At 34.0% G+C, this 16,802-nt stretch overlaps 3 protein-coding genes across 3 annotated transcripts; 1 reads left to right on the top strand and 2 right to left on the bottom strand.

Moving 5' to 3' along the window:
* Positions 1-324: 324 nt before the first annotated feature.
* On the top strand, positions 325-1,792 carry LOC146901587 (large ribosomal subunit protein eL43). The gene is made up of 5 exons (XM_085731972.1): positions 325-392; positions 525-564; positions 1,124-1,212; positions 1,327-1,409; positions 1,495-1,792. The coding sequence occupies exons 1-5, from the start codon at positions 390-392 to the stop codon at positions 1,556-1,558; spliced, it is 279 nt and encodes a 92-aa protein (XP_085588098.1). The 5' UTR covers positions 325-389; the 3' UTR covers positions 1,559-1,792.
* A 2,416-nt stretch (positions 1,793-4,208) lies between these two features.
* Positions 4,209-5,135, bottom strand: ATPD (F-type H+-transporting ATPase subunit delta). Its single transcript, XM_085731971.1, has one exon. The coding sequence runs from the start codon at positions 5,086-5,088 to the stop codon at positions 4,339-4,341; it is 750 nt and encodes a 249-aa protein (XP_085588097.1). The 5' UTR covers positions 5,089-5,135; the 3' UTR covers positions 4,209-4,338.
* Positions 5,136-6,917: 1,782 nt separating this feature from the next.
* On the bottom strand, positions 6,918-11,775 carry LOC146901585 (Cytidine/deoxycytidylate deaminase family protein). Its single transcript, XM_085731970.1, has 9 exons — positions 11,478-11,775; positions 11,325-11,400; positions 10,448-10,487; positions 10,305-10,363; positions 10,178-10,215; positions 9,783-9,846; positions 9,452-9,505; positions 7,352-7,453; positions 6,918-7,148 (listed from the first exon to the last, which is right to left on the bottom strand). The coding sequence occupies exons 1-9, from the start codon at positions 11,675-11,677 to the stop codon at positions 7,092-7,094; spliced, it is 690 nt and encodes a 229-aa protein (XP_085588096.1). The 5' UTR covers positions 11,678-11,775; the 3' UTR covers positions 6,918-7,091.
* Between the last annotated feature and the right edge of the window lie 5,027 nt (positions 11,776-16,802).

Below are 16,802 nucleotides of genomic sequence, written 5' to 3'. Positions count from 1 at the left end.
CATGAACTTTTGTAATATTACCGACTGCAAGAGTTCCATGTTTAAGTTTTTTTTTGTGGTGGTCGATGTTCGAACCCCGTACCTTGCATATATTATGCATTGTCCATACTAACTGAGTTAAGCTCACGTGGGCAGTTTCATGCTTAAGTTGTTATAAAGGATCCAAAATTCCATATTTTTTATTACATGATCCATATTTTCTGATACCCGACCCACCCATCTGCGGAATCAAATAGAAAGGAAATTAATCGGATTTGTACCCGACCCACCCATTCACCCAATGCGAATCTCTATATAGAGAATTAGGGTTTCTCTTCTCTGCTTGTTCCATTCCACCGCTGCCACTCCACTCCACTCCATAGCTCACACATCCTTCGATCTCTGTAAAAATGGTACTCTTTCTCTCCTTCTCCATCATCCAATCCAATTCTAAACATTTCTTTCAACTTTCAATTTTTTGTTGAATATCGAAAATATTCATTCCTTTTATGTTGAATCTGTACTTTATTTTTTTTTTTTCGCAGACTAAGAGAACAAAGAAGGCTGGCATCGTTGGCAAATACGGTATGTCTGAAATTTGACAACTTCTCTGTTGTTGTTACTGCTGTTATGTTCTTCTATGTTGTAAATGTGGTTTAGTTTATGATGGAATGATTACTGATCTATCTATGTATTGTTGTTAAGATCTAAATAATTATGCACATAGGTATAGGTATATGGTTTATAAACATTATGACTTAATTTGATCATGTAACCGAACCCACGTGACATTAACTGTTGTTGTTGATGTTGTATAGCGACCATTTCGATTGGTTTATTCCTTAGCTTATGCAAATAAATAACCTTTTGTGTAAGGTAGTGTATGCAAAAACAGCTTATGAAGTTACTGTTCTCATCAGTGACAACTTATAAATTAACATAAAAGCTTATTTATTTGCATAAGCTATTCTTCATAAGCCAATCCAAACAGGCCCTAGGTAGTTACATTCTAGGTGGTTTAATATTTTGGGGTAAAATTGATGTTACTGAACTGTCACCCAATTCATGAACTGTATTTGTAGAGCAAGGAGAAGTTTGTTGATTTCTGATGATTTAATTTGTTTATTTTATTGTATGATATTAGGTACCCGTTATGGTGCTAGTTTGCGTAAGCAGATTAAAAAGATGGAAGTCAGTCAGCACAGTAAATTTTTCTGTGAATTTTGTGGAAAGGTAGTTCTTATGTAATATTGTATATCATCTGTCAAATATCAAATCATTTAGTTTACTAGGTTTAATCTAGCCTTTTCAAAATGTTGAGTTCTGATGATCAATTACTTATTGCAGTATGCTGTGAAGAGAAAGGCTGTAGGAATATGGGGATGCAAGGACTGCGGTAAAGTGAAAGCAGGCGGAGCTTACACTTTGAAGTAAATTTTCTTATTCTTTTTCTCGGTGTTTTATTTTTCTATTCTGAAAGGCAGCCTCATGACTTTGTTATCATTATTTTGACAGCACTGCGTCTGCTGTGACTGTTCGGAGCACCATCAGGAGGCTGAGGGAGCAAACTGAAAGTTAAGCTATAAGCTCTTGATGCTAGCTTCTTCTTAAATTAAGTTTGGCTAATTTTGCAGAGAACTACATTGATTGTACTCAAGCTAAACTTCTATTTTGAGTTCTATCTGAGATTATTTTAATATTAATAGTTTGCTACTCTTCATATTAGAGCAAGTACCTTTGTTGTTTCCTTTCATTATCTGCAACAACCTAATAGATTCTTTCAATGCTTGTCAATCTAAATATTAGTTGCCTAGTGTTTTTCTTGTTTTGATGAGCATGTTTTTATTCGTGATTCTGCTGAGGCCATGGTACATTATAATATTTTGGCCTTTTGATTATAGAATACTGCTTAATATAACGATTTTGAAGGGTTAAAGTATCACTGCTTAGTAGAACAATCATGGTTCTGCTTTGGTCTTTTTGCTAACATGTAGCTCTGCACAATCAATTAAGGTCTAAGGTGTACCAATTTGTTTGTCTTAAAAGTTAACTTTCTTTCTAACCAAATTTATATCTAAGAGTTGAATTGAATGGGGTTTGCTTCATGTTTACTTGATTTATTAGGAATAACTTTTCTTAGAATAGAATATAAGGATAAGGATGGGAGTTTTATTCCCAGGTATTTTAAGAAATGTTTTATCCCACCCCTTTGGAATTTTTTTCTATTCCCATGAATTTTTATATCAAGGAATATAATTTAATAAAAACTTAGTTCTATAATTTTATTTTAACAAGTCATTGACAGAACAACGGTGTAAAATTGATCCATATGCTAATATTTTCTTGAATTTCCAACGTTTATTTTGAGTTGCAAGTTTTGGCATGAGAAAAAGGTCACACAACACAACACATTAATCTACTGTGAAAGAAAAGTACACATAAGCTACAAATTGAATTAGTTCATCTACTAGCTTTGTTTTCCTTTGAGGATTTCTTTCGTCAAAATAAAATTTAACAAGTTGGAAAAACTGTTGGGGTCATAGACTAAGTCTGTCTAGGGGTGTTCCGCTTGAAGTTTAGATCTGTGAGTAAAATCACGGTTGATGACTATGAACACGTGTTTACTAAATTTCATGTTTGTCATTTTTTTATGTTTGTCATTTTTTTTTTCTTTTCGGAAATCAATTTGAGACTAAAAACAATTCTATTTGAAGCTACTTTTTGTAACTTTTTTTATTTTAGAATTGATTCTAACAGTGAGCTCGTACTCTTACCAACGTGAGGTCTCCAAGCACATATACGACGCCCAAATCCATTTTTTTCTTTTCGGAAATCAATTTGAGACTAAAAACAATTCTATTTGAAGCTACTTTTTGTAACTTTTTTTATTTTAGAAGCTCGTACTCTTACCAACGTGAGGTCTCCAAGCACATATACGACGCCCAAATCCAAGCTCCCCCAGAATTTGTAATTTCTGTTGAGCCTAAGACACTGAGCTTTAATCAAAAGGGTGAAGAAATAAAAAAGGAGTTCAGAGTTACATTAACCTTCAAGCCGCCAAACAAGGATAAGCCTGATTATGTCTTTGGAAAGTTAATTTGGACTAATGGGAAGAACTATGTTGTCGGGATACCTATTGCACTTAACTATCCTTATTGGTGACGTTTTAGCTTCATTCATAATAATACATTTTGCTATCAACTCTTGCTCAAAAAAACATTTTGCTACCAACTATTATAAGTGATGTATTTATTTTTCTTCCCATTGCAATAAAGGTTTTATTATGGTGTTTACAATGCACAAGTTCTCTGAAGATGGAAGGGAATATGCAATGTTCAGTTTTCGAATGTTTTAAGGTGGATGGAATTAAAAGTAAAAAATGAAATAAACCTGATATTTTGTGATCATAAAGACTGAATTGACAGTAGTACCAGTTCTCTATGGAAAGTGTAAAGCTTACGAAATTTACTCATTAAATTTGCAAAATGTTAATTTAGAACTTTTACAACCTTGCAACAAAAAAAAAAAAAAAAAAAAACTTTTACAACCTACATAGTATAATGAATACTCCTCCATTGATATATTGATGGATCAAAACAAATATAGAACTTCTAAAACTTTGGTATTAAATTCTGAAAAATGACTAAATTGATTGACATTGTTTAACTTAATCGACCAAATAGTTATTTTGCAAATTCTATCGAATAAATTACCCAACTCTTACCATTTCAAAGAAAAAAGTCCATTTAGTTCTGCTTGGCGGATAACTAATAAATTAGCTTATAAGTTAGTTAATTGAATTTGTAGTGTTTAGTAAAATTAACGACTGAAGTAACATATAAATGCAAAATAACATGAAAAAAAAATTCATGTTTAATATATATATATTCAAATAAGAGATGACAAAGTAAAATGGAGAGAAAAAGTTATGAGCTATAAGCTTTAAGTAACAAGCTACTATAATTGAATTAGCTTATCAAATAAGTTATAAGTTATAAGGTAGTAAAAATAAACACCAGGATAAAAAAAATGTTAACAATGTTACCAAACAAGTCTGTTTTTGCCATATAAGCAAGCTATAAGCTAAAAATCCAGCATTTCCAAACAGAGCCTTAATCTAACCTTTAAGGGACAGTCTTCTGTTTATAGAAGGAAAAAAAAAAAGGCATATAGATAACTTACTTACTACTAGTACTACTACTAATATACAAACTAAAATTTCCAAAATGTAAAAAGAAGGGGAGCCAATATATTATTGTAAGAAGATTGTGCACAGTTGAGGATTCATTCATACATACATAAATATACTTATAACCCAAAAAAAATTACAATTTGAGTAAACCAAATTGAAACAAATTCTCATGCAGCAAGTTTGATATCACCCAAATCAAGTTGAGCAGCAATTTCCTCAAGTTTCTTCTTAACACTCATATCAATAAACTTAGACCCAGAATTCCCATACCTGACGGTAAAACCCGCCACCAAACTTGGATCAAGAGCAGTTTTAATCCTCACATTCTTCGCCCCTGTGAGTTTTTGAACCTGTTTCGCAATCTGCGCCAAATGCTGTGACTCCAATTTCACCACTGAAGACACCACAACAAGCTCTGTGTCGGTTAGAGTATTGTAATGAAGTTCGAATTCTCTCACGATGTCGAGGATGATGTCGATTCTGTTTGCTTCGATGAGGAGGTTGAGGAAGTTTTGTGTGTGTGGTTGGAAGCTAGAGGAAGTAGCGAATTCAGCGATGAGTTTGCGTTTGGTGGAGTCTTCGATAATTGGGCTGGAGAAATAGTCGAACACCTTGGGGTCAGTGAAGAGTTCTTCGATTTTGTCGATGTCAGCGGTGGTGGCGTCGAGGGTGTTGTTGGATTTGGCTAAATCGGCTAATGCGGTGGCGTAGCTGGCGGCGGCTGGGGAGTTCATTGTGGAGCCAAGTGCGCCACCGCCGGTGCGGCGGGGTTTGGTTTTGGAGAGTTTGAGTTTTGGGGAGGTGAAGGTGGTGCGGGAGAGGATGAGGTTGAGGATGGGTTTTGGGGTGAGGGTTGTTGTGGTTTTGGGGATTGGTTTGGAGTAGATTGAGGCTGTGGTGTGTTGTAGAGACGCCATTGTTGGCGATGAAGAAGGGTGTGAGAAGAAAGTAGTGAGGTGTGGTTAGTGGAATGAAATGAAGAGGGTGTTTTGTTTGCGTTTGTTTGTTTTGTTTTTGCTGTGATTGGTGGGAAGAAGAAGGTGTGATACTGATAGGATTGAGTGGAGAGGAACACGATGGCCTCTTATTTGAGGGATAAGATAATGGCAATCTAACGTGTGGACGTATTTGGGAGAGAAGAGGATTTGGTTTTTCAAATTTCCTACTTGGTCTTTTTTTTACAAAATCCTACTTTGTGCTATATATAAATATAAATATAAATAAAATAAAATAAATCAATGGGAAAGAAATTATTTATAAATAATAATAATAAGTTATAGAAACAAAAACATAATTGATAATTGAGGTTGTTCCGTTCCCCCTCAAGTGCACTACATCGCGTTGAGATCTTGATTTTGATCTTTATAAAATATATCTCGTTCGGTTGATGAGTGTGGGTGTTGTATATAAATTACCATTGACATCGATTCTCAAACAATTTGAGACTTTAAGGTGTACCAGAACAATTGCGGTGCGGCGTACCTGAGGTTGAAATGAAACATTGGTGACTTCACTAGGGGTGCAGACCCATAAACTCTCTCCCTTAGCCTCGAACGGGGGGACAACTGTTTCGGTACACTTTAAAGTCACACAATGCTTGTGAATCGAAGTTAAGGGTGGTTTATATACAACATTCGCACTCCTCAACACAACGAGACACCATTTTATAAAGGACAAAAATGTGAGGGCTCACTCAACGACCCAAAGCAGACAATACCTCAAAACTAATCAATTTAGTGACTCATGAAATAATGTTTTTTTCGTTGACTGGTGAAATAATGTATGAAGAGTCCTAATACATTATTTCACCAGTCAACAAAAAAAGTTGACGGGGATAAGGCTAATGGATTAACGTGAATAGTTGGAAAAACTTTCTACAACTAACGATGAATTTCACATATACGGGTTTTAGCTGCTCACATAAAATCCGTGCTATATCTATCAAGAATGAGTCCTAACTTAAGAAATGACATAATGAAAAATTGTTTGGATAATCTTCATTCACTTAAAGAAGAATTATAGTAACGAAGGGCCATGTCACTAAACCAACATCTAGAACCTGTTTGTCACCTTAAAAATCCTCCACTCACATGACAACAAAGAGAAGAGAATTTAGTCTTTTTATCTATCCAGTTATGGGTTAAATTGGTTATTGTTGTATGCACATTTCGATTATGAGTGATCTCAATAATATCAAATTTGATCATCGGATTGGAAGATCAATGAAGCGTGGATGGGTTGCAAAAGATGGCATTCCAACAAATACATGTGTCCTTTTAACTTTGAAAGCTTGGAAGCTCATTCTACACTGAAATTAAAACATAGACAGTTATAAGAGCATGAGACTCAAAATAAAGTTGAATACCTTGTATAGCAACTTTTAGGGAGGATGTACGTAACTGGGAACGGAGGATGACAGCCTATTTGGGCGCAATTGCACACAGGGAAAAGATGGGAAGAGAGAAGGGGGAGCCTCTCTAGGGATTTCATAGTCCAAAGCATTCTCACAATCACATAGCCATAGGAATAGGACCGTTTCTACTCTACCATCACATATCAAAGTAAATTCCTCTTCATAATGTGAAAATTGTAAATTCTAAGATGTCTATAGTTTTGGTGGTTTTCTTGATTATGAATCCTAGAAAAATTAGGTATTACAAACTCCTACTACCATACTTGCAAAGATCCAATGTGGAGACCTTAGATGAGGGTTTAATTTAGGTTTATGGTATGATTGCACACAACATAATGAAGAGTCAAAATGTGTCATGACTCTTATCTTTGTTGCTTGTTTTGTTTGAGGAGAAAATCAAATATATTTCAAGTATTCAGAATTGTCACAGCCATCATCTTCAGGTAATTCTGATTTTTGAATACAGTTACTACAAACACTGAATACATGTCATGTCAGGCTTCAAATCTAATGATCCTCATACTTGAGATGAATTTCACTCATCAGTGGTTGGTGTTTCCAGACCTGCATAATCATAACCAAGTAAAATATTTACATTAAAGTTATGTTCAAGAGCTACTACACATTGGGTAGAGACATGAAACACAAATATAAGGAACATGCAAATTGATAAGTTATTACTATTGAATCGGTATCAGAATTTGGTATACCTAAGCCAACTGAATGAAGTGAAATACACATACAGAAAACTATGGATAGGAGGTTACCTTTACACCAGCCAATGAAAGTAGCTTATGAGAGGCAGTATATGTAACATCTGAATTTCCTAATTTCTTCTCCACATAATAAATGACTTCGGAAACTCCTGACTGCAAGAAAGAATTTAAATATATGATGCACCTCTTCTAAGGAATGAATAATAATACCAAGTTTAAGAAACCTCACATGCATATGCAAGGTGGCAGTGCCAAGTACGTCCAATTTTTTTTATCAATCAGAAGAGGATTAAACACGATTATCAGATGATAAACGCTCATAAATTATTGTAATTTCTATTAGTCCTAAAATCACTTACAAAATTAACATCACAAATCACAGTCAAACTTCATTTTGTTTCCCTTCCACATAAGAGCCTACAATAGTTTTGAACAATGATAAAATGTGGCAGTTGTATACGAAACCAGCTGAGTGATTTATTATTTTTCATTAACAGGGTAAGGAAGTCACAGTATTAGATAAATAATTCTGCTGTATACTTTACCTTGGGTTAGTTAGTTAGTTTGCTGGGTTAGCTTAGTTGTTTAGCCTAGCCCTCTGATGTATTTTTTTATCTTGGGTTAGTTTGTTTACATAGTCTATTGGGTTAGTTAGTGTTTTAGCCTAACCCTTTCCTAGTTGTGTATATATACACTTTTATGCTCTCTATCAATGATTGAGGGATTTCTTTGTAATTCATATCAAGGCTTTACTCTGTTCTATGGTATCAGCCTGCAATATTCTCTTTCTCTGATCTCTTTTTTTCCATGGCAGATCCAGAAGATAATGATGGTTTCACCATTCCTACTGTTAATCAATCTTACAAAACAGAATCCTCTATGTTTTTTTGAATGGCAAATGTTAGTAGTTAGTTGTTATTTTAGTTTTTTCTCCTTCGTCTGGGTTTGCACTCAAGACCGCCAACTCCTTATCCCTTAGCTCAAACCACTTGAGCTACCCAACCCCCCTCTGAAACAGAATCCTCTAATCCTTACGTAGGTCCCTATTATCTTCACCCAAGAGAAAATCCTGAAGCTGTTCTTGTTACTTCTCCTGATGACCCTTTCCATGATGCTACCTTCTATCGCGTCTCACTGGTCTCCTCATTTTTCTCACCAGCACAAGACCTGACATATCCTTTGTTGTCCAGCAGCTCAATCAACATATGTATAACCCTCTTAATTCTCATCATCATGCTGCAATCCGTATTTTAAGATATCTCAAGAAAAATCCCAGCGAAGGATAATTCTTCCCAGCCTCATCTCCTTTTCACCTCAAAGCTTTCGGTGATTCCGATTGGGCTACTTGCCCTACTTCTCAAAGATCTGTTACAGGATACTGCATCTTCTTGGGAGACTCTCATTTCATGGTGTTCAAAGAAACAAGCAATTGTATCTCATTGCTCATCAGAAGCTAAATACCGTGCTCTCGCTGCCAGTCTGGGTTACAGTGGCTGACTTATTTACTTGGAAATCTTCAGGATGCATCCATGATTCCAGCTTTTCTGTACTGTGACGGAAAATCCACCTCTCATATTGCCGCAAATTCAACCTTACACTAGCGTACCAAGCACATTGAAATCGGTTGTCACGTAGTTCACGAGAAACTCCAAACAAAACTCTTTTGACTAATGCACATCGCAAGCAAAGATCAATTAGCCGCTACTTTTACAAAACCTCTTGATCCTCAACATTTTCATTCTCTCCTTTCCGAATTCCAAACCAGGAATTATTGACATACACTCTCCACCTTGTGAGGGTATTAGATAAATAAGTTTGTTGTATACTTTACCTTGGTAGTTTGATCGGTTAGCTTAGTTAATTGTTTAGCCTAACCCTCTGATTTATTTCTTGATCTTGGGTTAGTTTGTTTACTTGGTCTGTTGGGTTAGTTAGTGCCTTGGCTTAACCCTTTCTTAGCTGTATATATATATATATATATATATATATATATATATATATATATATATATATATATATATATATATATATATATATATATAATCCATGTTCTCTATCAATGATTAAGGGATTTCTTTGTTATTCATGTCAAGGTTTTACTCTGCTACGCACATCACTATAGTATGCATCAAATTCAACAAGACCACCAACCTGGATTATGATCTTGGCGCACTCATTGCAAGGAAACATGGTCACATACAGCCGCTGCATCGGTTAAAAAATAAAATAAGAATATCTTAGGATCAGGTGGTAAAATAAAACTTGATTTACGAAATATATAAGAAATTTCTTCAAGGTGCTAACTGGTATAAACAGTAGCATGTTATATATGCTAAAACTAATGGCATTGTCCAGGTGTGGAAGTTACAAAAGGAACGTCATAAATAAAGTATAAAGGAAAATAATATCCAAAAGCTACAATATTTCCAATGAAATAAGACACTTAACTATATGTTAATTAGAGAGGTTCAGAGGAACTCACTTGTCCAGCAGCAGAGGCGTGATTTGTGTTAAGAATAGCATTTACTTCAGCGTGACAAACATAACTGAAATAGAAAGAACAAAAAAACCATTATCAAAGTGATCCTGGTTAATGAAAAGACTTGAGCAAGGATGCACGTTTGGATTAGGCTTATTTTGAGCTTATGCAAAATAGCTTATCCAACTAAATAAGCTTTTATGTTGATTTATAAGATCTTACTAACAAAAATGGTATCTTTATAAGCAGTTTTTTCATAAACTACATTTACAAACTTACGAATAATACATAAAGGCTTATTTATTTGCATAAGCTGTTTTGCATAAGCTCAAAATAAGCTTAATCCAAACGGGCCCTAAGGTTACAACAAGAGTGAAATATGATTTTAAAACACTCACGGGTACTTAGTCTCCAAAGGATTCCCAGTCCTAGATTTCTGAAACATATAAATAGATTTATCAATCAATGAGAAATTTTAAATGATAGCAAAAGAAAAATAACTCAACTCCTGCCTTAAACACCAACCTTGGCCCATGGTAACTTGTCATCAGAACAACCTCTTGGAAATCCATTATAACCAATGCCTGCCACGGAAGGAAAAAAACAAGGCATGAAACATGTGTTTCACAAAAATGAATAGATTGGATAAGAGTACAGAATGAACTTACCGAGAATTATATCATCTTGACTAACTAAACAAGCACCCACCTACAATATCAACAACAACAGCACCAGTATGCATAACCTTTAAAATCAGCATTTTAATTTGTATGCACTATCTGTATAATTTTGTTACACATGCATCCAATCATATTAAATATTTGTTACAATATTTAGGTACTAAGATACTAGATTAGACTTAAAATATGATTTGATCACAGTATGATTTGACCAAAGATGTGTATAAATAATTACGAGTATCGGTGCATGGAAATTAATGTCTGTTTGAATTGGCAAAAGCAATTGTGAGACTGTTTAGAAAAACTTATGAAAATAGCTTGACATGTTTATAAGTTGTTGTTGGCTTATTCTCATAAGTTTTCCCAAAGAGCTTATGAAAACAACTTATAGCTTAAACATAAAGAATTTAACTTTATTTTGTCTTTTAGCTATAGAAATATGTTGTGAATTTGAACCCATGTTCAAACCAACATGAACAAAGATGTGGAGCAAAGCCCTAGAACCTCGAACCTTTGCTCACTACCCAATGTGTTTAAAATGTTTTTCCCAAACCGTAGAATCTCACCCAATAGCTCTCCTCTCAACACTTAAAACCCTATCCTTTCAGTGTTCCCTCTCTCTAAGATTCCATTTTGTGAGTTGTTACAAATTGTATCAAAAAACAGCTATTTATAGGCAAAATTACACTGCATGACTCGAGTCAACCTGATTCGAATCATGCACTTACACAATAAATAGTTTATTTATACACAAGCGCTTATCATGATAAGCGTTTTTGCTATAAGCTTCCAATTGAGTTGTTTATCCAAACAAGGCCTTGATCTCTAAAAAAATAAGTACAGACATTATGCAATAAAATATGACCTGCCTATTAGGGTCTTTGGATCTTTCAGCAGACAAAAACGCAATAGCCATGAAATAATCATCCCAAGACAAGTATCTGCATAAATTCAAACCCGTTAAATCAACACGAGCTAAAAAGTAAATAAAAGAAGTTAGAATTAGAAATGAAATTACCCTTTGCGCTTGGTAGGGTCGAAAGGGTCTCCAGAACTTCTAACTCGTGAAGAAGAAGAAGAAGATACGGTGCCGTTTTGCGAGGGATTGGTTTTGGATGAGTGAGTTTGAGAGCGGTAGAAGAAATGAAGAGCGATTGCGGAGGCCAATGCGCCGAACGCAGTTGAGGTGGCAACTAGAGTAACTTCTCGAGAGTTCATGGAGTTTTCAAATCACAATTATGAATGCTTGGCTTGGGGTGAAACAGTTTCAATTGTGTTGTGGATTTGTCATTTGTGGAAGGTGAATTCAATGGAAATAGTTGAAAGCGGGAATGTGACAGTATTTAGGTCAAGTGCGCGGGAAATTTCTGAGGGATTTTTCATTTACACTTAGATCTAACAATTTAATTTAATTTAATAAATCTAAAAAATAGCAGTTCTGTATTAGAATTAACATTTTTTTACTTTTTCTAAAGTTGAATTCACTATGTTATCGTGAACATGACTCGGATAATATGTATAAAAAACTTGAGGTTCAAACATTCATTTAAAGGTGAAATTTTACTTATTATGTTACGTGATAAAAAAAAAAAAAGGAAATTACATTAACCTCCCTTAAGTTTTGTTTTAATGACACTCACACCCCCTCTATTTTTATACAAGACACTAACCTCCCCTACTTAGTTTTTAACAAGACACTAGCCTCTCTTACTTAAATTACAATGTGATTTACATCTCTCTACCAGCTTAACACCGTTTGCATCCGTTAAAACATAATAAATTCCCATCCACTTCCTTTCTTCCAAATTTGAAAGCGTTATGGCTAATTTTTTCTTTTCCTTTCTTCCACTCAATGAGTTCCCTTCCACTTCAATTTTATTTTTTTAATTAAAAACTAATAGATGCAATCTGAAATTGTACAAATCTTGGGATGCATTTTAAGCCAAGTTGTGGTGGTACAAAAATTAACGGTTAACATCATCCACACAAAATGATAGGAATTAGAATCCGGTTCAAATTATAGAAAAAAATGCAAAACGTGAAGTCACAGTTCTAAGATGTTCGCAGGTCAAGTGCAGAGGAATGTGTTTTACTTACCAAAGGTGTTGACGGTGTTACCTAGAGGGGAGGTAAGTGCTTTTTCAAAACTAGAGGGGATGTTTGTGTTATTTAGCCAAACCTTGAGGGAGGTGAATGCAATTACCCCTAAAAAAAGTTGAATTCACTATTTTAACACATTGTTTCTTTGACTGTTGCGTCTAATATAAGCAAATAAAATGATCTTGCATCATTCATAACTGCATGAATGTCTTTTTCACTGTTAGATCAATAAATCACATCGTATCTCATTTATTTAATGGTGAATTTTTTTGATACAGATCTCACTTGTGCACCATAGAATTGGCTTATTTCTATTTATATTTTTTTAATGGATGTGTTAAAGGGACTCGGACATTTTTCTTTTGTTTATGCTATTGTAATGTGATATATTATTGATATTAGTATTTTCCTACCTTTAAAAAAAGATATATTGATATCTTATGTCTGTCAAAAATTAAAAAAAAAATATATTAATGTATATGAAATTGCCTAGTTGAAAAACTAACAACTTATCTTTTGCAGGTATAACAACTTAGTCTCTCTCATGCAAGCTACTACTATATCTCAGCTTTTGTTTGTGATGAGGCTGATAAAAATGTAGAGATTATGCTTATCTCTAATACGAGGTTTAAAGATCATAGGTAAGTTTTGACCTTTACAATGTTGCATGATTAACTTAGTTTTGAACTTCAGAATAGCAGTAATCATACGTTAATCATGAATTTTAGTGTTAGAAAAACATTTTTCTCCAAGATGTTGTACGATGTTGAAACATCCTATTTCATGCAAACCTTTATTTTAACCAAGTTACGCCCTTAGCCTGTTAGCCACTCTTTACTAACTGAATTTCAAACTAATTCTTATTAGCATCATTTATTTGTTTTCTTTATTTTAAATGTTGAAAACCTCAAATGATTGTTTTCCTTTTTACACAAACAAGTCATTTACTTAGCGAAGTGGTGAAACCATAACCACCTTAGTTCATGTGGGATCAATTTTTTTATACTATAACTCAATGCATTGTATACTCGCACTTAATTGTATGCAATATATTTCTATATCATGACTGTCTCTTACATAAATGATTAGTCAACTTATGGAGGCCTCATTGAGATCTCCATGGTTTACTATGTAAAGTTTTTTTTTTTTTACGTAACCTTGGACAATAAATATATTGTTTGCCTAGTATTATGGTATTTTATTTGGTTTTCAAATGGCTAGAGAATGCAGCAGACTCATGCCATCGTATAAGTTTCGCATCGTGTTGTCGATATGATCCATTGTTAACTTACTTCCACCTTTCATCTTCGTCCTCTCACCCATGAGCTCCTCTCTTATCCACTTCCCTGGTTGGACCATCCAAGTTAATCACATCCGCCCTGAAGCAAACTATTGTGCTAACGTCATAGGGTTTAAAGACCATGATTATTCCCTCTTGTTACTGTACATTTTATTCTTGTTGGTATTAATATTCTTTTCTATACGAACTTAAAGGAAGTTATTCCTAGAGTTGTGTCATAGTTTTTCTTTCTATTTTCTCTCTTATATAAAAAAGTTTAATCTCCATACACTATAATTACTTTACACATATATATCTTAAACTATGTGTTACCACACTATTTGATGAAGATGATAAATCATATATTTTCAAACACGCTAAAAGATGCGGTAATACGACCAACATGAGTTGAGTCTAGAGGAACATTGTATTGGATCTTCAAAATGTGTTTTCAAAATAAAACAACTAAAAAAAGCCTAAAGATGTATGAAAGAGAATGTACATGGTGGGCTTGGGCCTATATCTTATCCAACACTATAAATTATTGAAAAGAAAGCACATACAAGAAAAATGTAAAATAAAAAATAAAAAATCATTTAGAATTTACTCTTTTCCATTAGAAAGTTTGATTTAAGAGGCTTTCACACTACATTTCACAAAGAGGAATAATATCACTTCATATTAAAAAAAAAACAGAGATATAACAGCATCATGTCATACTTTCAATTGGAAAGTACAGCAAACAAACGAAATTTCAAAAATATCTTTATTCCACGATGAATGATCAGTTATTAAAAAAAAAAGTCTTAACATAAACGACTCTTTTGATTTTCATTGTGATGTTAATTACTTTTTAATTGTATCATTTAATTATTGTCATATATGTCAATCTCAAGACAAAACCACTATTTCTTGTGTTGTGAGTGATAGAGTCAAACCGCAAGTGCACGGTAATAGTAGTAAAAGAGTATCGTTCCGCTAGGGAGTTATGAATTCGATTAACTTTTAGAGAATGATTAGAAGAGAAGAAAGATTATAAAATAGGGGGTTTTAAATAAGAGAAAATAACAATAATAAAATAAAAGGAGCCTTGGGACCATTGGTTCGTCATAACAACAAGTACTTCACTAGCCAAGACTTTAACTTCTTATTTCATGTTTTACACCTTAATTTCTAAATACCGGTTTCCCTTAGCCCCTCACCTTTCCAATAAAAGTCCGGTGAGAGTTTACCCCTAGTAACCAAGCCTATTTCGCTGACTTGATTACTAGAAGAAGCTTATAAGGATTGAAACTACACATGTCTCAATAATTGCAAAGACTATTTCGCTGCCTTTGCAATTATTGTCTAGATTCACTTGTTCCAATATCAAAGCTCCGCTTTCGCTTTATGAATTGATATTTGAGATGATGGATTAACAATTATCAAACCCTCCACTTTCGCTTCTACAGTTTGATAATGGTTAATTCATGTTGAAACGGTGAATCTAAATTAGAAATTACGGTTACATGAAATTAGGGTTAAAGCTTGGTTCGATTAGGATTATGTCATTAGACTTATCCAACAATCCCAAGACAAGAAGAGTCTACTCACTAACGTTCATTGTAGACATAGAGAAGAAGGAGGAGAAGAAGAAGAATATAAAATAAAACAATAAAGTAAAAGTGAACTTTTATTCCAAGAACAAAAGATGATTGTTTATGATGGAGAGCTACTCTATTTATAGCTTTACAATTGACATAAAATCTAAGCAACTACAAGGGCTATTCGGTAAAACTAAAACAGAGTAACTTGGGCCCGAAGAAAAAGCAGCAAAAGAGACTTCTGGAGGGTGGCACGACCGTGCCACATGTTGGCACGGGCCGTGCCAAGGTTCTGACTTGTGGGAGACATATTTTTGTCTCCGTATCTTCGTATTTTCGCACTGTATTTGCTCCAGTCTTCTTTCTTTTGCTCCAAGACACCTTCCACCATATATTCGTTCCTAAAATAAAATAAAATGCAATTTGAAGTAAAAGATTCAAAAAGGAAATAAATTTGCAATAAAATAAAATGAAATCTAAATAAAACTAAACCAAATAATGCATTAAAATAGACTAAATTATGACTCATCAGTGAGATAACCATACTGCTTTATTTATTTATTTTAATTCTTTCAAGTATAAAAATTACAAATGAAAACTATTTAATCATCAATTATAGGGTACTAAAACTATTTAATCATCAATTATAGGGTGCTAAGAAGGACAAATCTCTCTCTCAAGAAAGAAGGACAAATTCAAGCAGCCATCGAGTTGGGATGGAGCCAATAGGTTTAAGGCAATATTACTTTGGGAAAAGTACTGCAATGGGTTAGGTTGGACATGAAGCATGTGAATGATTGGGAGTTTGGATATGCCATGCCTTGCAATCTTTGCAATCTCCCTAACCCCCATTTTGATCAGCTTTAGGAGCATAAATCTCACAAGCACCATTTGAGGGAGTGATGGAGGCCACTTTAGCACAATGATTCATTTATCATGGCCTCCAACTAATCCTTGTGTAAACATATTGTTCCTTGGGTCCCAATGTCGAGAACCTCAAAGTCCTTTACATTCAAGCAGGATCGTTTAGGTGCCCTTTGCCAGTTGTAGCATAAGAGTGTACCTTTATATATGATTTCAACTTTTTACAATGACGAATGGGGGGAAATGGAAATGATCCCATTATACATGTTCTTTTTGTTTCTTTGCAAGAAACTTTCATTTTCCTTTTGTTGTGTTGCTGTGAAATAAATAACTTTAGGTAGAAGTCAATGAAATAACAACAATTTATTACAAATAAGATAAGATGAATTATATTTTGACACAAATTTATGTATTAACGATATTATTATTCGGTTTTTTGTTTGCCAGTTACTCTAAATATTTGGTTGAAATTTCGGTCTTCAACTTTGATGATCTAGATTCGATGCTCTACCATACC

This window comes from Medicago sativa, chromosome 8 (genome assembly GCF_051527215.1).
Source record: "Medicago sativa cultivar Bolivia chromosome 8, Bolivia_mono, whole genome shotgun sequence".
NCBI lineage: Eukaryota > Viridiplantae > Streptophyta > Magnoliopsida > Fabales > Fabaceae > Medicago > Medicago sativa.
Note: the sequence above shows the minus strand (reverse complement) of the source record. Positions and strands in the feature narration are given on the sequence as shown.